Source organism: Artemia sp. Qi Xiang Cuo, chromosome 5 (assembly GCF_049724085.1).
Source record: "Artemia sp. Qi Xiang Cuo chromosome 5, ASM4972408v1, whole genome shotgun sequence".
NCBI lineage: Eukaryota > Metazoa > Arthropoda > Branchiopoda > Anostraca > Artemiidae > Artemia > Artemia sp. Qi Xiang Cuo.
Window position 1 is genome coordinate 83,762,623 of NC_142798.1, and position 22,926 is coordinate 83,785,548.

Sequence of the window (22,926 nt, forward strand, 5' to 3'; positions counted from 1 at the left end):
AATGTCACAAGGGGAGCTACGAAGTTTATGTTGCCTTAGAGAACCAAAATTAGAGGAAAATTTAACTCAGGGTAGTACAGACTGTAAGGATTACCAATTTCAGGTTTTGAGCCAAAAGAAAGTTCTATACCCCCCCCCCCCTAACCTTATGTGATAGAAGCATTTTTAATTACTAATTAAAATATATATTTAATTTGACTTTTAGGTTTGCTTTTACCTGACATAATTAATGGTACATCCGAAAACGGAACAGTGGAAGAAATAACAAGTGGAGGCTTTGTTGGGTGGAATGGAACAGTGATGTCAATGAATGCGGGCCCCGATTTCATGGACGGTGAAACATGGTTCAGTGTCTTCGGGGTATTTTTTCCAACTGCCACCGGTGTCATGGCCGGAATAAATATGAGTGGTGACTTGAGAAACCCTTCGAAGGACATTCCAACTGGAACATTGGCAGCTCTTGGTGTTAGGTATTCGCTTGATATTCTTAGATGACTATATTATTGGTTTTTAATTAGTAATTTGTTAATTAGTCTTATAGATTACTAGCGTAATATAATAGATTTAAAATGGGCTGTCCAGAATGAAAATAGGGGATGGAAAGCAAAAACAGGCTTTGAGGGTAGAACTAAAAACAGAAACAAAAATGGGTGTACACAGAAAACGAAAGAAATTACCAAGAACCAGCTGGGTCTCAGGAATTTGGGTTTGGGTTGGACGCCAGTTGGATAGCCGTTGTGTCACGTCACACGAGTGTGTCTGGATATATAAAGGAAAATTATAGAAAAGCGCTAAAACTTTAAAAGGGGGAGGAAGGTAAAATATCTCCCCCTCCGTGCACGTTCCATCTCTAGGTGTATAAAAAAATTGCAAACTGGTTTCACAATATTTTTCTAAGTAGTAACTCCGAGTCCTACACCTCTAATAACAGATTTCGAAAGTTTTAAATATTAACTATTTTGTGTATGTAGTTTTACTAAATAGGGATAGATGGCATTGTAGCTTAAGGTAAATTTGACGCTGAGGATGGAAATAGCAATGGTAATAGGCTACTACCATTTTGTAGGCATGATAATCTTGGTGTAACCAATGCGGTATTTTGTCGTTAAATTGGCCATAATTTAATATGGCAACCATATGATTACAAGACCGCCATTCTTATTGATTATTTTTTGGCAAACCAAAGAAGTACCGGTGCAGAACACTAGAGTATATAGGGTGCTTTTATTGTAGTTAATTAAACGTTAAGATTACAATATAGAATTATCTGTAGATAATTTAAAGGTGAAAGTTATAAAAATTATCTATTGTCTGGGTAGTTGTGACGTTGATAGACTCCAGGACGAGAACTTTTGAGGAACTTTATAAGAACAGCTAGATATGAAACTGAAACATTTTGAATTTGACAATTCAGAAGATGGATGGAATAATTTTTGAAAAATTATTTATGAAATAACAGCAGATGTCTTAGGGAGGGAAGTTACAAACGCAGCTAGGAATACTAGCGAAAACCCATTAAGCTTGGTAGAAGAAAGAAGGATTTTGTACAGGAAGTTAAGTGATAGATAAAGGATAGGTAAGTTTTTCGTGATAGAAAGGTTTTCGTGGGTTACAGAGTCAAAAGCAGCCACAAAATCGAGGAACATGTTAATTATGGGGAGTTTGTAGCGTTCGCACTGCTGGAGAATAATGCGAAGAGTGAAGACCTGGTCAATGCACCCTCTCCATCTTCGAAAACCGCATTGATTTTCACGTGTCGGCTTATCCCATGCTTCCTCGAACCATTTAAACAAAATCATCGCAAATATTTTGGTAGCCATATCCATAAGTGATATCCCTCGGTAGTTGCGGCTGTCACATTTGTCCCCCTTTTTTAAATGCTGGGATTATTACTGACATCTTCAATCAGACGGGAAGATCTTCTTCTCCCATATCAGACTGAAGAGAGTTTCTAGTTGCTCCGTTACAACGTGTAAAATAACAGTAAACCAAAACCATTATTAGAAAATTGGAAGCCACAGTCAAAACAGTGGCCAAGTATAAATTGGTGCTTTAAAATGATTTGTTAAATGTTTTCCAGAGAATTCCCTAAGCATGGTCTTAGCTACACTTTTTTTGACCTCCCGTATATCAAACAATAAGTTATATGAAAAATGTGATTTGAAATCAGTCCGAGGCTATGATGGAAGAAAGATTAGGTGTCTAGGCCATGTTTTACAGATGATGGATAATAGTCTGTCACAGATTGCTTTTTTTCCATCCATCTGGGGCTAAGCGAAAAGCAGTTGTCGTCCCCAAATGAGGTCATAGAAAAGGATTTAAATAAAAGTGGAACTTCTTTGGAGAGGGTAAAGAGTGAACCTTTGACTAGATTAGGGTGGATGGAGAGCATATGCGGCTTTGTTGGCCATGGGGCTTGCTAGTAGTTGTAGTTGTAGCTTCTTAATAACGTGCGCAAGTTGCGTAAATTGAAGCCTTGCTTTCTCATTCAATAGATTGTCGTCAAAGTTCAATGGAATTCCCACTTGATAAACTGGTCTATTTTATAAATTACATAGATGAAAGTCTGAATCTCTAATAGTCTAGGATTATTCTTTCATCAGAGGCAACGCTGTAGCGTTGCCTATAGTAAAGGCCATATGGCTCCAATGTTTTATTATTATTTATTATTTTTTTTTTCTCCCAGAGGCACTTCATATGGAAGGGGTCGTCGTAGAAGCTTCAAAGAGGGCTCATTCGATCGAAAATCGAGAGTTCTAGTGCCCTTTTTAATAGTTGAAATTGATTGGAGGGCAACTAGCCCCCTCGCACGCCCATCATTCCCCCAAACACATCCAATCAAAATTATGAGATAGCCATTTTATTCAGCGTAGTTGATTTCAAGATAGAAAATATATTTTTGAGGAGGACACTCCCCCAGAACCTTAATAGCAGGGCAGGGTTTTAAGTTATGCCCTGGGGGCATATAAGGTTTTTATAGAAGACGTTGTCGTAGAAACTTCAAAACAGGCTCATTCGATTGGAAATTAAAGGGCTAGTGCCCTTTTTAATAGTCGAAAAGGATTGGAGGGCAGCTCCCCCCCCCCCGTGCTACCATCATTCCCCCAAACACATCCAATCAAAATTTTGAGATAGCCATTTTGTTTAGCGTAGTTGATTTCCAGATAGAAAATACATTTTGAGGAGGATACTCCCCCACTACCCTCCGGGCAAGGGTTTTAAGTTGTGCCCTGGGGGTCTATAAGGTTTTTATAGAAGGTGTTGTCGTAGAAACTTCAAAACAGGCTCATTCGATTGGAAATTAAAGAGCTAGTGCCCTTTTTAACAGTCGATGGAGTGTAACTAGCCCCCCACGCCCCCCCCCCCACGCCCATCATGTCCCCCAATACATCCAATCAAAATTTTCAGATAGCCATTTTGTTCAGCGTAGTTGATTTACTGATATAAAATATTTTTTGAGGAGGACACTCCCCCACAACCCACAGGGCAAGGGTTTTAAGTTATGACCTGGGGGCATATAAGATTTTTATAGAAGGCGTTGTCGTAGAAACTTCAAAATAGACTCATTCGATTGGAAATTAAAGGGCTAGTGCCCTTTTTAATAGTCGAAAATGATTGGAGGGCAACTAGCGGCCCCCCCCCACGCCCATCATTCCCCCAAAGACATCCAATCAAAATTTTGATATAGCTATTTTGTTCAGCGTAGTTGATTTCCAGATATAAAATATATTTTTGAGGAGTATACTCCCCCACAACCCTCAGGGCTAGGTTTTTTATTTATGCCTTGGGGGAATATAAGTTTTTTATAGAAGGCGTTGTCGTAGAAACTTCAAAACAGGCTCATTCGATTGGAAATTAAAGGGATAGTGCCCTTTTTAATAGTCGAAAGTGATTGGAGTGTAACTAGCCCCCCTCCCCCCTCCTCGCCGATCATTTCCCCAAGCGCATCCAATCAAAATTTTGAGATAGCCATTTTGTTCAGCGTAGTTGATTTCCAGATATAAAATATGTTTTTGAGGAGGACACTCCCCCACAACCCTCAGGGCAAGGGTTTTAAGTTATGCCCTGGGGGCATATAAGATTTTTATAGAAGGCGTTGTCGTAGAAACTTCAAAACAGGCTCATTCGATTGGAAATTAAAGGGCTAGTGCCCTTTTTAATTGTCGAAAGTGATTGGGGTGCACCTATTCCCCCCCCCCCCCGACGCCTATCATTTCCCCAAACACATCCAATCAAAATTTTGAAATAGCCATTTTGTTCAGCGTAGTTGATTTCCAGATAGAAAGCATTTTTTTGAGGACGAAACTCCCCCATAACACTCAGGGCAAGGGTTTAAAGGGATGACCCGTGGGCATATAAGGTTTTTATAGAAGGCGTTGTTGTAGAAAGTTCAAAAAAAGCTCATGCGATTGGAAATTCAAAGGGATAGTGCCCTTTTTAATAGTCGAAAGTGTTTGAAGGGCCATTTGCCCCCCCCCCACGCCCATCATTACCCCCAAACACATCCAATCAAAATTTGGAGATAGCCAGTTTGTTCAGCAGAGTTGATTTCCAGATAGAAAATAAATTTTTGAGGAGGACAATCCCCCACTACCCTCATGGTAAGGGTTTTAAGTTGTGTCCTGGGGTCTTATAAGGTTTTTAAAGAAGGCGTTGTCGTAAAAACTTCAAAAAAAGCTCATTTGGTTTGAAATTCAAAGGGCTAGTGCCTTTTTAAATAGTCGAAAGTGACTTAAAGGCTACTAACCCACCTCTCACGCCCACCTTTTCCCCAAACACATCCAATCAAAATTTTGAGACAGCCATTTTATTAAACGTAGTTTTAAGTTCTGGAAATTAGGTCTTTGAGGATTACAACTCCCCCACAGCCCTCAGGGCAAGAGTTGTAATTTAAGGATTCTCCGAATCCTTCCCATTATTTCTTATGGAAGGGATGCTCGTATAAACTTTGGAGAGGCCTCATTTGACTGAAAATTGAAAGTTCTTGTTCACTTTTTTAGAGTCAAAAGAGATTGGAGGGTGACTAGTCCCCCTCCTCCACGCCCTAAATGCACCAGATAAAAATTTTGAGATAGACATTTTGTTAAAATAACTCAAAGTTCTGATAACAAAATACTCCGGTGTCGACAAAGCCCATCCGGGCCCGGGGGTAGGCATTGTAAGTTATGTCGTGGAGCCTAAGTTATTAAGGGGGGTTTATAGCTTATGGGAAGTGGTTTTGTATGTGAAGAACACATATGAAAACTATTATAATTATACAATTATAAAGTTAAAATACATACTCTTAGATAGATGTAAAATATCTTTGGCACACAAAATCCTATTAAGGTCAATTCCAAACAGTCGTGATCCCTTTGTGTCAGCAAGTGAAATGGTCTAAACCCTCTTATTGGAGCTATTTTTTCAATCCATTCATTGTTGTCAATCGCTGTCCACAAGTTACGCAAGCTGTCTATTTTTCATATGCAAGGTTTTTATTAAAGAGGTAATCGTATAGACTTTGAAAAAAACCTAATTGGATTTAAATTGAAAGTTCTAGATCCGTTTTTTAAATTCAAGAATAATCGGACAGTAAGCACCCCCCCCATGCCATAAAAACTTGAAACTTTTTGCAATCAAAAACGAACAAAAATTAATTAAAAAAAAAAACTTTCCGAAAAATAAGTTTTTCTAAGAAAAGTAAAGGCCATTTTAAACTTAAGTTCAGGAGTTACAAATACCTGTTAAAATTAAAACTCAAAACGACCAGAAATTACTATTAAAGAATAAATGAAACCCAAAACGAACAGAAATTAAATAAACAATCATAGCAAAAAACATGCAACAAGTAATAATATAAATGAATAAATAGATCTTAAAGCGAGTAATGCTTAGATTGAATATCAACATCAAGCTTAAAAAGAAAACAAATATTTAGCTATTAAAGTATAAATGAAACTTAAAACGAACAGAAATTAAATAAACAATCAATGCGAACAAACATACAATATATATTAATGTAAATGAATAAATAAATCTTAAAACGAGTGAAACTTAAATTGAATATGCAAATCAAGCTTGAAAAGAATAAAAACAACTACAAACAAGAGTTTGGATATAGCCTCACTGCAGAAGCCTAAAACCTACTGCGTCATTGGCGCTTTACTGAAAACGAATTATATTACATATGTTTTCTTTTGTACTTAATATTGAAAATAAATATTAAAATTACAGTAAAATTTTGAACTGATGAGCTTTTAGCAATTAATATCATTATGCATCAAATATTCAGTTTAATTTATTAGTTCTTTCCAAGATTGGTCAAGACAAATATAGTTTCACTACAAGCAAAATTTGGATACTGCCCCCTTCTTTAACTGTAAAAACCTCAAGCCTTCTGTGTCATTGGTGCTTCACTGAAAACGAATTACTCGTATATTACAAATTTATTATTTTCAAGTTCTTACAGCATTGAAAATGAAAATAAAAAGTGAACTGATGGACCTGTCAGCAATTACTATCATCACTGTTATAATATTCAATTTGAAATAGTTTATACTTTCCAAGACTGTTCATGACTCATTCAGTTTTGACATATTTTTAACTGCCCCAATTTTTCAACATAATAATGTTAGTTTTTAATGAAAGCAGTCTATGTTTTCAAAGCGTTTCTATTTGAGCGGAAAACTGCACCTGAAACTTTGTGGAACATGCATTTTCCTGCATGAAACACCAAAATATAATAAAATGTCTAGTTTCAGAGTGTTTCACCACTCGCAAGCAAGTGCCATTGGTATTTTTGAATCCGCATGGTCAATTTAGGGGATGGAGGGTAGGCTAATTCTCGTAGCAGCCTCGTTCCGTCGTGGTATGATTCACACTTTCAACACCTGGCGTCCGGACTATCATATAATCTACCAAGCATACAACTACCCCAAATCTGTATCAATAAATTAATGAAACCCAAAACGAACAAATATTAAAATAAATATTAGAGTCAAACTCAAAACAAGCATAAATTAATGTGAGTAGGGTTCAAAACCCCTATGCTTTCTAAAAGCCAGAATATAATTTGTACTTTACTGAAAAAAAATTCAAATGAGTTTACTGAAAAAAAATGTCCATTGTCAATTTAATATACATATGCTGATTTATTCCCTAAAATCTTAATTAATGAAAGAATTGTTTTCAGTAAGGCGCCAATGACGTAGTAGGTTTTAGGCTTCTGCAATGAGGCGATACCCAAACTCTTGTTTGTAGTTGTTTTTATTCGATTCAAACTTGATTTGCATATTCAATTTAAGTTTCACTCGTTTTAAGGTTTATTTATTCATTTACATTAATATATATTGTATGTTTGTTCAAATTGATTGTTATTTAATTTCTGTTCGTCTTAAGTTTCATTTATACTTTAATAGCAAAATATTTGTTTTCGTTTTAAGCTTGATTCTCATATCAAATCCACGCATTACTGGCTTTAACATCTTTTAATTCATTTATATTATTACTTGTTGTATGTTTTATGCTATGATTGTTTATTCAATTTCCGTTCGTTTTGGGTTTCATTTATTCTTTAATAGTAATTTCTGGTCGTTTTGAGTTTGAATTTTAGCAGGTATTTGTATCTCCTGAGGCTTTTAAAATGGCCTTTACTTTTTTTTGAAAATCTTATTTTTCGGAAAGTGTTTTTTAATTAATTTTCGAAAAATTGTGATAGAACGACGCTTTTAGAACATTTTGAAGTGAAAAGCTCGTTTGAGTTATTGATTTTAAGACGTATATACTGCGAGCTGCCTGTAAAGTGACTGAAGAAAACAGACACAGTCAAATGCTACATTTCTGAAATTCAGCTTCTCAATCGCTAAATTCGTCTTTCACTCGTAATTGTTTTTTTTATGATCATTTGGCAAAAATGAATGTTAAATTTCTATAGAAATTTTTTTTGAAGAATCTAAATAAAATTTACACGACTTAATTTCTGAATGAAAAGCATGAGTAGTGTTGACTGAAATTAATTATCCTTAATGCAGACTAAATGCATGACAAACATATTCAGTGAAAACATATTAAGCGAAAAAGAAGAAAAACAGAAACAGAGAGTGATTTGAGATGGGCTGTAAACACGAAAACTAAAAGATGAACGATTTTTAATGCCATTAATCGTTTCAATAGTTTGAATCATAGCCTTAGTCATGGTGTAAGTCATGGTGTTATTGCGTTCTCATTTTATTTATTTTCGATACAATTGAAAATACTGCTTGTAGTATTTCAAAATACAGCCTTGTGATATATCTGTCCAAAGTAATCGTTTAATATTCTTTTAAGACATCACTGAGACTTCCATCATTACTTTTTTATTTCCGTCATTATTTTAGTATCATTTATGCCGTTTATGTTTAAAATCTTCTCCTCTTTCTCCATTTTGTTCTTATTTCTTTCCGTTTCGGGGTCTCTTTTTGTCCCCTCTGTCTGTTTCCATTTATACAATTCATCTCTAGCTGAATTTTTCGCAAATCATATTATTGACTTACGAATAAAGTAAACATAGCACTCGATGCCTTTTTTTATGCTCTTTCCAAATGTAATAATCATTTTTGTCGGAAATGAATTTTACCCCCACCACTTTATATACCAATTCAGGGTATATATTTGCACATTAAAGGGGGGTGGGGGGTGGGGGGATAAATTATATTTCTAATGTAAATGGGAGGTAAGTTTATAATTAATCCCCCCCCCCTAATGTGCAAATCTATACCCTGAATTGGTATATAAAGGGGGGGGGGGGTAAAATTCATTTCCGACAAAAATAATTATTATATTTGGAAAGAGCATAAAAAAAGGCATCGAGTGCTATGTTTACTTTATTCGTAAGTCAATAATATGATTTGCGAAAAATTTACCCATCTCTATTTCTTTTTGTTTTTGCAATTTCTCCCCCTTCTCTCTCTCTCCCTTTCTCTGTTTCCCTCTCTCTGGCTGTGTGTTTTAATGTTATTATTATTCACCGCGCACAAGCTTTTGGGATGTTAATTTGTCTTATTTTACTTTAGAACTTTTGAATGTTAAGTCGATCCATGGATTGATTAGTGGACAAATCTATGTGGATAAATCTTATAAAATCCATATAATTCTTCTTTCTTTTATTTCAGTACATTTTTGTATTTATCCTTTATGATTGTGTTGGGTGCCACTTGCGAAAGAAGTGCTCTCTTCAATGACTACTTGATTGTTGCCAAAGTTTCAGCTGTCGGTAAGACTTGATCCGATGTTTTTTATATTCTACAATTTGATCTCGCAAAATCTAATCATTAATTTCTTTGAAGTTTTAATATTTATTACTTAGTGATACCTTTTAAAGGGTGAAAATCATCTCAAAAATCTAAAAAACATATTTTAAAAATTCTGATACCCATAATACTAGCAGAACAGGAGTACGGTATATAGACGGTGCTACTCCTCTCCATTGCAGTTAAATTACAGTACACATACAAGTAAATATTGATACAAACTGTAAATTAAACTTTACATTTTTTAAATATTAAATAGAATATAATTCAATATATTTGTCTTAATGAGCACAGGAAAAGCGAAGGAAGACCACGGAATCAAATGAAGAGGAAAAAGTCTTCTGGACTTAGATTATGCTGATGATTTAAGCATCCTAGATGAAAGTGTGAGCAAAATGACTGAAGTTTTAGAGGTTTTGTGAGTTCAGGGTGCTAGAATAGGGTTGAAAATTAATGCTAAGAAGACTAAGTAACTAAGGCTACGAATAAGTGAAGATGAAAAGGTTAAGCTGGGTAACGAAAAGATTGATCAGGCGGGTAGCTTCACTTACCTTGGTAGCATTATTAGTGAAGACGGCAGGAGTAGTGAGGATGTTAAAAGTAGAATAGCCAAGGCTCAGGGTTTTTTTCACAGTTAAAAAAAAGTTTGGAAGGATAGAAAGATAAGCCTGCAAACCATGTTCTGCAAAATATGGCTCTGAAGCATGGGCGCTCCGAAAAGCGGATGAAGATTTGCTAGATTTTTTCCAGAGAAATTGATTAAGGATTGTTCTGGGTACCCGGCTGACTGACCATATTTCCAACAATAGGCTATACGAAAAATGTGGTTCAATACCGCTTTCTAGGGCTACAATGAAAGAAAGATTGAGGTGGCTAGGACACGTTGTGTGGATGAAGGATGACATATTGCCGAAGATTGTTCTTTTCGGCCAGCTGTTTAGGGCTAGACGGAAAGCAGGTCGTCCTCGTCTGGGGTGGGAGTACGTCATAAAGGAAGATTTAAAGGAAATGGGAACTTCGTGGGAGGGTTTAAAAAGGGAGGCTTTGAATAGATTGGGCTGGAGGAGGAGCGTGCTTAGCTGTGTTGGCCTCAGGCGGACTGGTGCTGCAGTGAGTTATTAGTAGTAGTAGTAGTAGTAGTAGTGTCCTTCGAATATATCCTGTTTTTGGCCTGAGCTAGGTTGCCAAAAAAAGCCGCGGAATATGCAAATATTGGTGAAAAAGCATTAATTAGACTGAAAATTATAACTAAATAGTTAAATTAGAAGTTGAAAATAGATTTTTAAATTCATAAAAAATTGTCTTATAAAAATTATCTCACAAAAAGTAAAATGTTTGGAGCAAGTAAACTCGTAGAAGTTGAGGTGGTGAAAAGCATCCAGGTATACTTATTCGTAAGCATTGAGATTTTAATTCGGTTAGTTAATTTTAAACGACAGAAATTTCAAAGTATAATCTGGTTCCTTGTATAATCTGGATTCTAGTGTATCCAATAGAATTCATTTTATTTTTCTTGTATGGCTCTTAAGACGCCTAAGCGTTTCTTTGTTTCTCCAAATTGGGTTTCATTCATTGTGTTTATTTTGACGGCAACCTGATAACATGATTTTGTTTTTATCCTCATATTAATCTCAGGGCTTTGATTGTCTTTACCATCATTAATTTTGATTTATGTGTTTTTAAGTGTGACAGAAAATATAATTTTGAGATTTTTAAAATATTTTTTATTTTTTCTCCAGTGCAACCAGACACATGCGCTGTATTGACTTCTGTATTCAGGCATCTTAAAATCTTTAGATTTTAACGTCTCCTGGAATTGTAGCTGACATGATATTTTGCGTACGCGTCTGGCTGCAACCGTAATTAATTCCCAGTTTTGGAAAAAATCACCATATTTGTATTTTCCTTTATCTTTCTATATCTCGTAATTATCTTTAATTTTAGAAATATTTGTACAAATCGTACAACATTTATACAAATCGTATACTGCCTAGAAAAATTCCCTGATCTTTAAATGAATTATTCGTCAGGTTGATGGAATGTTTTTTCGTTTTAGAAAGATAATTTACTTTCTCCTCTTTTGGACGACTCTATTGAATGTACAGCACTTTGAAAGTACTTGGCCTCCTAGGCTACCTGCTTTTTTTCGGTTCTAGCTATTGTTTCTCAGATGATTTGACTATTTATGTTACTGCTTCCACCTTATGTTGAAAGGAACTCTGAACCAGTTTTAGGCCAGTTAAATGTCCAGTTAATGTTCTATTAAATATCCAATGTACATTTCATGAGACCCAAGCTTAGCTATAAATATCTTCATAATGTCCCCGGACTTATCTTTTCAAGAATTGTTATATTTTATTGGTAATTTTTTATCATCTCCCTATTTGGTATGCCTTTTATGTTTATAATTGAAATCAATGTCACTTGTGCTATAAATTGTTTTATTTATAATTGTAAAATAATTAATATTAATGTGTAATAATTACTTTCGTCAAAAAGTTGTTCGACCTATCAGAATGATTGTTTGTCGTTAAGCAGAATTTCGAGGAACGAACTCGGTTAAGAGTTTAATTGTAAATTAGTTAATTTTAATTAATATTTAATCAGTTAGTTTATTAATAATTAATATATAATTTATCAATATTAAACTTATAATACGTTCATAATTTATTAATTAATTTATTAACATCATTAATTAACTCACTTTTGTCGCATCCTCGTTGCAGTTCTATCTTCTCTGTAAGCTTGCCACAGTTTTGACTTTTTGGTCTTCTCTAGTCTTCAGTACTTGGGTGCATATGGTTGCATAGCTAAATTAATTCGTTAACGTGTTAGACTATTTTTTTGTATAAAGTTAGCTTGTTTTATTAGCCTTATTTACAATTTAACGAAGGAATGGCTAATTTGAGAAAGACTGCTCATAAGGTCAAATCACCAGATTTGTGTTTTTGGCGAATAAAGTTAGAATAAAAGCAAAATTGAATAAAAGCAAATATTTATAAATTGAAATTCCCAATATTCGGTAATCTACAGTTTCTTAATAGATACAACCATTTTTTTAAAATTTTAATAACAATTAAATATTTTCGTTTGCAAATCAATTTGATTTTTTTCTATTTCTTGTCCCTAGCCCTTTTCTTTAGCTGTTTAGTGTCATTTGTCATCTTGTGTAATTTTGCATGGATGATAGATACTAAACAGTGATTCCTTTTTCCTGTTTATCTTTCACAAACTTACATATACTAAACTAACACGTTCCTTCATTTCATGTAATCTTGCTTTGTCTTCTAACTGCAAATTTTGTTGTGCAACATTTTCGTCTGCAATTCAATGTGATTTTTGCTGTTTCTAGTTCCATGGCTAATTCAGAGTTTCTCTAGCTATTCAGAGTTTGTCATCTTGTTATTTTTGCATCCGCCATAGATAATAAAAACGGTACGACCATCCCTGGGAGGAAAACGACGTAATTTTTTCTCTTGAAATGTTTATAAATATGGCATCACTCTGCAGGACCAACCGCTACAAAAACACGTTTGTCCCCTTTTTCATAGAATTATACAACAAGACTTAGTGTTATTTGTATTCACGTGTTAGTGTTCTTATAGTGTTATTTGTATATTTTTTTTTCCCCATATTGTTGTAAAGATGACATAAATTAGCCATGGCTACGCGGTTTGATCTTAATAAACCTATGTCTATGTCTCTGTCTATGTCTATCTTGGGATTTTCAAGGAAATATTTTTTCTGTATGAATATAGTTTGTGTTAATTACAATACTTTAGTATTCCTGCTGATGATGAAAACCGACTTTCTCTTCGAAATATTCAGAACTTATGTATTTGCTTTTCACTGTCTATTGAAGGACTTATCCCTATTGAAACACTTATTCGTTTCATCAAAGAAAGGAAGTGTGGTCTGTGAAAAAAATTCAACGTCGTATATATGTGGATATACATATATCCCCATATATGGGGATATATGGGCAATACATATTTGTCAATAAAGCTAACCACGAATACTTTTACTTTTTTTCTGATTGAAGAAGAGAACATGCCTAAACTTCTTCCCTAAGGAACCACCAGTTACATTTACCACAAAATTTAATATTACTGTATCCACAGTGATAAACGATTCAAATTCTTTTATAATAGCTACGAGGCATTAAAGTGTAGTCACACAAGGTAGTTCAACCAAAATATGGAAGTATCTTGCTTAATTCCTCTGGCGGAATAGAATCCTAGCTGTTTGTTAAGAAAAAAAAAACACTTCATTGAACCATTTTTTAAAATTGTAATAACAAAAAAATATTAGCTCTGCCTAATAAACACTGTTAGTGTTTATTACAAACTAAGAATTTTTATCAGACTTTACCTGCAATACATTCCCAAGTAAGAGGAAAAATGCTGTTTGGTGACAAAATTGTTCAAATTTCAATGGAACATCTCCAGTTGCGATGTTCTACCCCATGCAGTTGACATCATTTTAAATATCTTTTCTTGCCTTTCCAATGCAGACTGATTCGAGGTTTAATTCAGCCTCTGAAAAGTGAGGAATATGGTCTCGCAAAAGTGGAGAAGGCATCTTGTGAACAGGGGATCATCATGGACGTGAACCCCACATACATGATTGGTCATGCTAACCCATTTTGCCCACATTTCATCTGGAGACGAGGAGGAAAAACAACACCAATGAACATGATTGAGGATGCTACTAAAAATGAAAGTTATATTGCTATAACTAAAGGCAAAAGAAACAAAGCTTCAGGATTGCCAAGACATTTTAAATGTGTAACAAAAAAACAAGTATAAAACATAAATTACAAATGTAAGTGATGAATTAGAGGGGGGGGGGGGGGAAACAAAACAAAAAAGAACCGACAAGTTTTCCACAGCTGTCAACCCAAATTTTTTTGTCATGTAGCAAAGCTTTGCTAACATTAGTATGTAGAAAACTGAGTCTATAAATGTATTAAAGTAGAGAAGGACAGTAGAGTTGTGTGAGCTACGACATTTTGAAGGTTCGCCTTTGCGATTATTAGTTTGTTGCTGTGTTGAGATATTCGTGACGACTGAAAGGTGGAGCGTGCAGAGAAAGCTGGAAAAGGCTGATAAAGTCGGATTTTTGCTAGCTAAAGAGCTATTATATTTGGGAATGAGTGTATGCGAAAATATTTTATGTATATCTGTGTGCGAAATGAGGACCGTCGTTATCCATTGGCGACACAAAGTACTACCATACTATATACTTATCAGTCAGCTAAAATTTAGCTAAAATAATTTAACCACAAAACTAGAAAAAAGAGGGACAACAGGCTATCAACCAGTACCTACGTCTCTTTTCTATTCGGCAAAAATACATTTTCAGTTCATTGAAGAACAAGCGGGTTAGTTTTCAAGTGGTTTTAAATTTTCCTAAGTTCTTTTCTTTTAAGGAAATAGAATGGGATTTTGAATGATATCATCCAAGTCCTCGATGTTCTTCTTTCCTATTGCTAGAAAGATGGACCAACCTAATTCCTTTCGGAAGTGATTCAGTAGGAGCTCTAAGGTTAATTTCTCTCTGCTGCTACTACTACCAACTTGCTGCAGCACCAAGCCGTCTAATTACAAAACGGCTGTATGGTCGGCAGAAATGGACGGATGGCCGAAAAGGAATATGGATGGTCGGAAAGGACGATTGTTGGCAATCTGTCATCCTTCACCGCTAAACGTGTCCTAGCCATCTCAATCTTTCTCCCATTATAACCATAGAAAGTGGGATCGAGCAACATTTTTTGACTGCTTACTCATTGAAATACGGTCAGGCAAACGGGTAGTTTTCTGGGCCTGGAAACTAGGGTCTTGGTTAAAAAACGAGGAATTTTGTGTTTTAACAGGGAAGATGGGACTTGGTGGTCTGTTTGGCCTTTCTTTATTTGACCAAATAAATAAAGGCCAAAGTTACGTTTGGCCTTTAAATTGCTGTGAATTATCAAGGGTATATCGAGGTCAAGAGGAGAAGGGGTAGAATCGTTATCTATTACCAGAGTTATACCGAGGTCAGGAAGGGGGATATGCTATAAAACTGGAATAACTTGATTCATTCAAAAATGAAGTCATTTTATCGTAAGTGGTAGTTTACTGACTTATAAAGCACCCAGATTCAATCATATAGTCACTTGTATTGTTTGGTCACAGGACGATTGTATAATATGCAAATAAATTAGTATATAATTGTTTTGTTGTTTTTTTTCTTTTTTTGAAGAGTTAAAAATCTTTTTTCCGGTATTTTGTCGCGATATTTAAAACTGATCAGTACACTATTAGTGATACTTAATATTTTTTATTTTATGCTTGCCTGGCGTATTTGTCCTGATTAAGGTTAGTGTTTCTATGGATGAAAAGGCAATCACAGAGTTATGAGTTTTAAGAATTAGAATTCACCGAACCCATACTCCCAAAAAAATAATGTAATAAGGTCTTGGAAGATGACTCTGATTTTTGAAATATGCGAAAACAAGTTTACTTCTGGTTGTCAGTAGCAAGCAATCGATTTAACATGTTTTAATCCGGCCTATTTAGGATATAGCAAAGACTATAGATAACTTATAAGAGTAGGAATTGGCGCTAGCATCGACAAAAAATCAATGTTATCTAGCGTTTGGCGACACTTGACATTTGTTCAGTGTAAAAATGAGACGGATTAATTTAATTACAGTAATTTGTAAAATTAGGGTAGTAATAAGTGTCTGATCTCAGCTGCTGATAGAAAAGCGATCACAAAGCTAGATAAAATTGCCAAGTGTCAACAAATGCTAGATGGCATTGATGATTTTTTGTCGACGCTAGCGCTAGTTCCCACTCTTATAAGTTACCCATACTCTTTGGGATATGAACTTTAGTGGTGGGGGGGGGGGGTAGACTTAAACGACATTTGCCTTTTTCGAAATCATGTTTACTTCCTGGTTTCAGAAAGGTCATCCTTGTCTCTGGGAAGTCGTTTATGGTAACAGACCCTAAGAAATATTAAATTAAATGAAAAACTGACACTTGCTATAGCATTTGCTAGTTTAAATAGAGTTGGCCTAAGACTTTGCCCCCTTTATATTAAAAAAAAAGCTGGTATTAAATGTCTTATAAGAACTTTTGTTTAACTCCTGATCAAAGAATAAATATTAGAAACCTATAACAACTCTAGACAAGAACAGAAAACAAAAAACGTCTAATAAGGAAATGTCAAATTAGTAAGGTAATTTGTGTTTTACCAGGGGACTACGGTGGCTGATACTATCAGATTGTTTTTAGTTACCGGCTGTTCTTGGTGGGTTTTTGTGGCTAGACTGAAAGGTTACTGAGAACAACTATTTCAGGAACATGAAAATAAATGGTAGCATTTTTTACATAAGTGATAAATATCCAGTGCGTTCACTTTCAAAATGGTAAATGTTTCTGAAATTTGAGAAGGCTTTAAGTCAAACGAAGACGTGTGCGCAAGAAGTTATCTTGTGGGAGAGGGGGGGTAATAAACCCTTGCGTAAGTGCCCCATCAAACTATCTTTTTTTAATGTTTAACCTTATTTATAATAACGATTCAGAGCGTTTTATAGTAGCATTTCATGCGACTCATGATGTAATTCTTTTAAAACGTTATCTGCTATCAAAAATCCTTTGTTTAGAATTCTGTTACTATTAGCCCCGAGTCGCTCACTACTTAAAGTTCGTTACCGCGAAATGTTTGATGTATAAATAAATAATCTTAGGTAAAATACTTATATAGTATTTCAATATACGCGATTTATATTTAGTAATATGCCTTATATATAAAGTATTAAAGAAATAATATAAATGAATGAATGCTTTATAGCCTGTATTACAACCCTGACATAATATAACCATGTTTCTAGGTGCTAGTACATTCCTAGCCCTTTGGACTTTTTTCTCTCTTTTTTATGTTACTTTTTTAAGTTTTTTTTTTAGCTCACTGGTTCCCAACGTTTTAAAATCCTGTAACCCCTTAAAAAAGATTTTTCATCGCGAAATACCCCTTGCAAAAAATGAAAGAAAAAGAACATAGAAAATAATTGGCCTTTGAATTAAAATTAAATAAAAAAAACAAGTTTGTTCAAATGAAAGTAAGGAGCAACATTAAAACTTAAAACGAAGAGAAATTATTACGTATATGAGGGGGTTCGCCCCTAGCAATACCTCGCTCTTTACTATAAAGTTTGACTTTTATGACAATTCTTTAAGAGTGACCCCTGAATCACAAAGGCCGTTTAATTAGAATGAATAGCTCTTTTGAAAGTACTAAAAATACTTTAGCATAAAGAACGAGTTATTGACTAGGGGGCGGACCCCTCATATACGTAATAATTTCTGTTCGTTTTAACTTTTAATGTTGCTCATTACTTTCAGTTGTAAAAATTTTTTTTTATTTAATTTCGGATGTTTTTTTTAATTATGCTCGGAAATCCGGTAACCCTTTCAGAGAAATGTCCCTCCCCCCATGAAAACATTCTCCAGGGAAAGATCCTCCCTCGTAACCCCCTCTCCCCGCCCCCTTCCACAAGAAAAGTCCCCCCCCCCTGTAAGCGTTTATACTTCCCAGTAACCAATACTATATGTAAACAATGGGTAAAGTTCATCTTGCAGCCCTTCCCCCCAAGACATTGGGAGATTAAGTCATCCTCAAAGACATAGTTATTAGGTTTTCCGAATATTCTGAACAAAATGGCTATATCAAAATTTTGATCGAGTGACTTTAAGAAAAAATTAGCGTGGGAGGGGGACTAGTTGCCCTCCAATTTTTGGTGACTTAAAAAGGGCATTAGAACTTTTAATTTCCGTTTGAATGAGCCTTCTCACGATATTCTAGGACCACTGGGTCGATACAATCACCCTGGGAGCCTAGAGGGGGCCTAGTTGCCCTCCAATATTTTGGGTCAGGTAAAAAGGGCACTAGAGATTTTAATTTCCGTCCGAATGAGCCCTCTCACGGTTTCTTAGGACCACTGGGTCAATACGATTACTTTGGAAAAAAAAACAAATAAACACGCATCCGCGATCTTCCTCCCGGCAAAAAATACAAAATTCCATATTTTTGCTGATAGGAGCTTGAAACCTCTGCAGTAGGGTTATTCTGATACGCTGAATCTGATAGTGTGATTTTCATTAAGACTATGGATTTTTTAGGGTTATATCTCCCTTTTTTCGAAAATGAGGCAAATTTTCTCAGGCGCGTAACTTTTAATGGGTAAAACTAAACTTAATGAAACTTATATATTTGAAATCAGCATAAAGATCCGATTCTTTTTATGTATCTGTTGGTATCAAAATTCCGTTTTTTAGACTTTCGGCTAGTATTGAGCCGGGTCGCTCCTTACTTAGTTCGTGGTAACGAACTGTTTGATCAAGCTGCCATCAAGCCATGGCTAATTAGAGAAAAGCCAACACAGATAGTCGAGTGAGAGGCAAAGCTGACATAAACCTTTTTCAGGAATTCACTAGGTTTTTTCACCAGGTTGCAGCTACCGCTGCAGCCAAGGTTAAAAAAAAACCATGTTATTTTCACGTGATGATAGATAGTAAACTTAACTTGAATGCATTTTTATCATAATTTCTAAGCAACAGAACATTTTGGATTGCTATTTTTCAATAATTTAGCATGAAAAATTATTAACAGAAAACTTAATTCTAACATTTATGAACAGAAAAATATTATATTTATGGACAAAATGTTTTTATTTCGAAATAACTTTTACAGGTAAGACTAATTGAGATAATAATTATAATTCCTGAATCAGCTACAAATGACGACTCTGTATCACCAGCCAGTTGTTTTATTATTAAAACGCCTTTTTTGGTTTTTGGTTACTAGGGGCAATAGTTCATTTTTCACTAGGTTCCAGCTACCGCTGCAGACAAGATAAAAAAAGAATGAGACTTGGGGGGACTTTTTTACTTGCAGTTATTTAAATAACAATTTGAATTAATTGTAAAAGTAATAATTTGGTTTTTGATAGCGAACCGCTGCAGGTCAGTGTAGTTAGGCAAGTTTCTAGTATCGAAAATAACCAAATACGGAGATATTGACAGCAAAATTTGTTTGTTTTCTAAGCATTCCAAATGATGATCCCACGAATGATAATGCTACACTTACTGCGAATGAACAAAACGGGTCTTTTGCCATAATCATTGAATGATTGTCTGTTAATATGCCCTATTAGCAATGTGAAAGAATATCCGTTCTCATGACAGTGTAACTAAACCGCAAGTAGTTGGATTTTTTCACGGGGGAAAATAGATTGCTCAGAAAATGTGCAATCTACTGATTATTCAAAGGACCGCAACATAAAAATTATCTATTTATGTAAGACCTAACAAAAATGTTCGGAATGTAACCTCCGTGGCAACCCTGTAAAGAAAGTGATTCCGCCATTACTGATATATTTTTGTGTGAAAGCCCCCCCCCCACAGGCTTTTACGTACCCTAGGGGATACGCTTACCCCAGGTTGGAAGCCACTGCTATAGATCATTGATTTGACTTTTGTTTCTAGAGTTATTACTTCTTGCTGGTCTGTACATATCATCGCTGTCAAGTAGTTTAGGAGCATTTTATGGTACGCCCCGTGTTCTCCAAAGCATCGCTAGTCAAAAAGTGATTCCAGTTATCAGAGTGCTGGCTCACGGTGTAAGTACAATTTCAGGCATCGAGTACAAGCTCATTTTGTAATCTCTTAAATGCTAATATTGAATTATTTATTCTTTATTATTTAATTAGTATTTAATAAATTCAATTTATATTACTATTTACTTGTAATTACTCAGATTTCGCTGTTATAGCAATAATCACTTTGTATTTGCCCCTGTCTGGGATAAACAAAAAGCAAGTGATCCCCTAACTGGATGGTAAGAGGTAATAAGAAAGAGTTTAATGGAAACTTAAACTTTATTTTTTATTAATATAATTCCACTAACTATTTTTTTATAGTTAATTCAATTATTTCAGTAATTAAGATGCCTGCTGATGGTGTAAGCTGTAGTTCATATAACAACCTCAAGTTCATTTTGTAACATTTTACATTCCCATAGCAAGAACAATGTTGGAAAGAGATATAAAGTGATACACTAGCCTATAAATGTTAAAAAATGATCAAAATAAATTGGTCAACTGAACAGTGCATAATCAGTAGAGGGGTGTGTTTTTTCGATTCAAAGTGTTCAAAACCATTGAGGCCAACATAATTCTAATTCCATTCATTGAGGCCTACATAATTCCAATTCCAATCATTGAGGCCAACATAATTCCAATTCCAATCATTGAGGCCAACATAATTCCAATTCCAATCATTGAGGCCAACATAATTCCAATTCCAATCATTGAGGCCAACATAATTCCAATTCCAATGATTGAGGCCAACATAATTCCAATTCCATTCATTGAGGCCTACATAATTCCAATTCCAATCATTGAGGCCAACATAATTCCAATTCCAATCATTGAGGCCAACATAATTCCAATTCCAATCATTGAGGCCAACATAATTCCAATTCCAATCATTGAGGCCAACATAAAAGACCATAGTGATGATCCCAGAAAGATTAAAGCCGCACATTAGATGCGAAATTTTATGTTATTCAAAAAAATTTTCAAGTATGATTTATATGATTTCGTATAAGCCATCTCTGATCTCCTACAGATTATCGAACCACCTCTCAACGCTAAAATTAAGCCTCAATTGTAAATAACTTCTCAGACAACGTCAAGACAACAGACAAGACAAGCTTCAAGACAACAGCTTGACGTTTTAGACGAAAGATTGCATACTAAAATATGTTCTGCGAGTGAAATGAAACGGTGAAAGAAAAAAGGAGATGTATCCACAAGGACTTCCTCCCAAGTCGTCTTCAGTGCTAAGAATAATGGAAAACTAACTTTCCAAAAGAAGTCATAATTTGTTTTCTTCTTCTAAAAAGAAGTCATGTTGTTTAAGTGTTGATTTCTGTTTATTGTGTTTTTCTTTTTCCTCTTTTTTTCTACTCCATCTGTTTTTTTTTTCTTCACGTTTTTTGGATTCAGAAACCAAAGCATCCTTAGTTTGATTAACTCGAAACCCTTGGTCAGACTTCAAAGTTTTTTGTCAAGGTTCAATTGGGTTTAATTAATTTACAATAAAAAAAACTTGAAATACATTGTTCCGTGACAAAACACAACAATTGCTTGTTACAGCGACCTTTGCAATAACATAACTGATTCCAAATTTCTGCGTGATTTTCCTTGTTACCAGAGTGCAAGAAAAAACAAGAATTTTCAGAAATTTGAATCTGTTCTTTTGAATAAGTCTAGATAGTTCAAGTATACATATCTTGTAATAAATATAATTCTATAATGTTTATTAAATATATGAGTTTAGGTTTGATTATGCTATATGTAAGATAAAATGACATATACGACTGGTGAACAAAGTGGTTTTGATTTTGAATAAAAATCAATTTAAATTGAGAAATGCCTGAGTTTTCAAACACCTTTGGTCCTCAGTTCTATAGATCATGAGCAAGCGTTTGATTCTGTTGATATAACGGCTTTAGCAAAGGTCTTATTTTTGTACGGCGTACCCGACAAATAACTTAAAGTGTTCAAGGTCGTTCAAGAGAACAACTCTACTATGGTCAAGGTGGGACAAGAGTTTAGCAGCTGGTTTTGTATTAAATCAGGAGTTAAGCAGGGTTGTGTTCTATCACCCTTTGTATGGATTATTTTGATGGACTTTATTTTAAGGAGCAAAGGAAAGGCGATGGGAGACCACGGAATCAAATGGGGAGGAAAAAGTCTTCTGGACTTGGATTATTACTTACTTTACTTTTACTTTCGGCGGAAACCAGACGATGAACTGTCCTGCCCGGCACCAAAGGATCTTGGGATGACTTCCGAACACTAGTTGGACTTGTCGGTTGCAGGTTCTCCAGTGATCTTCAGCCTGTGTTTGTCCCGTCTTCGACCGTGTCTCTTGAATCCTCCCCACGGTTCCAGGTCCTCCTTGAATTTTTGCCACAGGTTCTTCTTTTGTCCTCCTGGTTTACATTTCCAGGAGGGGACTGGTTCGCAGACAAGGACGTCTCGACATATCGTGCCTTCGGGACGGCGCAGCCGGGTAAGCATCCTAGATGAAAATGTGAATTGAATTTTATTTTTGACCTGTAGTAAATATAATGAAAAATGAAGTATAATATATAAAAAAAGAGAAGAGAGGGAATGACAAGCAAATCAAAATCGAAATTCACAGCATAATACAAGCACAATAATCACACAAATAAAAACGCGATACATTTACTGTTTTAGAATACTGTCTAAAACAGTAAATGTATCTCATCTTTCAATTCATCTGACTATGGCAGCATTAGGGTCTATAATACCCTATGTCCAAGTAGTGCAAGAATTACTTTCCAAGGGGGGAGGCACTTCGCATACCGGGAGTGGATTCGTCTGAGGTGCTCTGTTTCCGTTGCCGAAAAGGGACGCCAAATAGGCACAAGGTACAGAAATTTTGGAAGTGTGGATGCGCTATATAGTTTAGCTAGTAGCCAGAGATTAAAACGAAGTTTATTATGCTGGGCGAGGAGCTGGACGTTTGGCGCTGTAAACAGCGGATGATGAGCTTTCTATTTGCTTTAATAGAGTCAC

General features: G+C 35.1%; 1 protein-coding gene across 2 annotated transcripts in view; it reads left to right on the plus strand.

The window, feature by feature from the left end:
• The window catches only part of LOC148952640 (solute carrier family 12 member 8), a 213,786-nt gene that overhangs the window by 140,654 nt on the left and 50,206 nt on the right, over window positions 1-22,926 (plus strand). For both annotated transcript variants that reach the window (XM_089089999.1, XM_089090000.1), the window contains exons 5-7: window positions 206-470; window positions 9,129-9,229; window positions 19,802-19,935. In XM_089089999.1, the coding sequence (XP_088946125.1) occupies window positions 206-470; window positions 9,129-9,229; window positions 19,802-19,935 (500 nt within the window). The remainder of the gene's footprint in view (window positions 1-205; window positions 471-9,128; window positions 9,230-19,801; window positions 19,936-22,926) is intronic.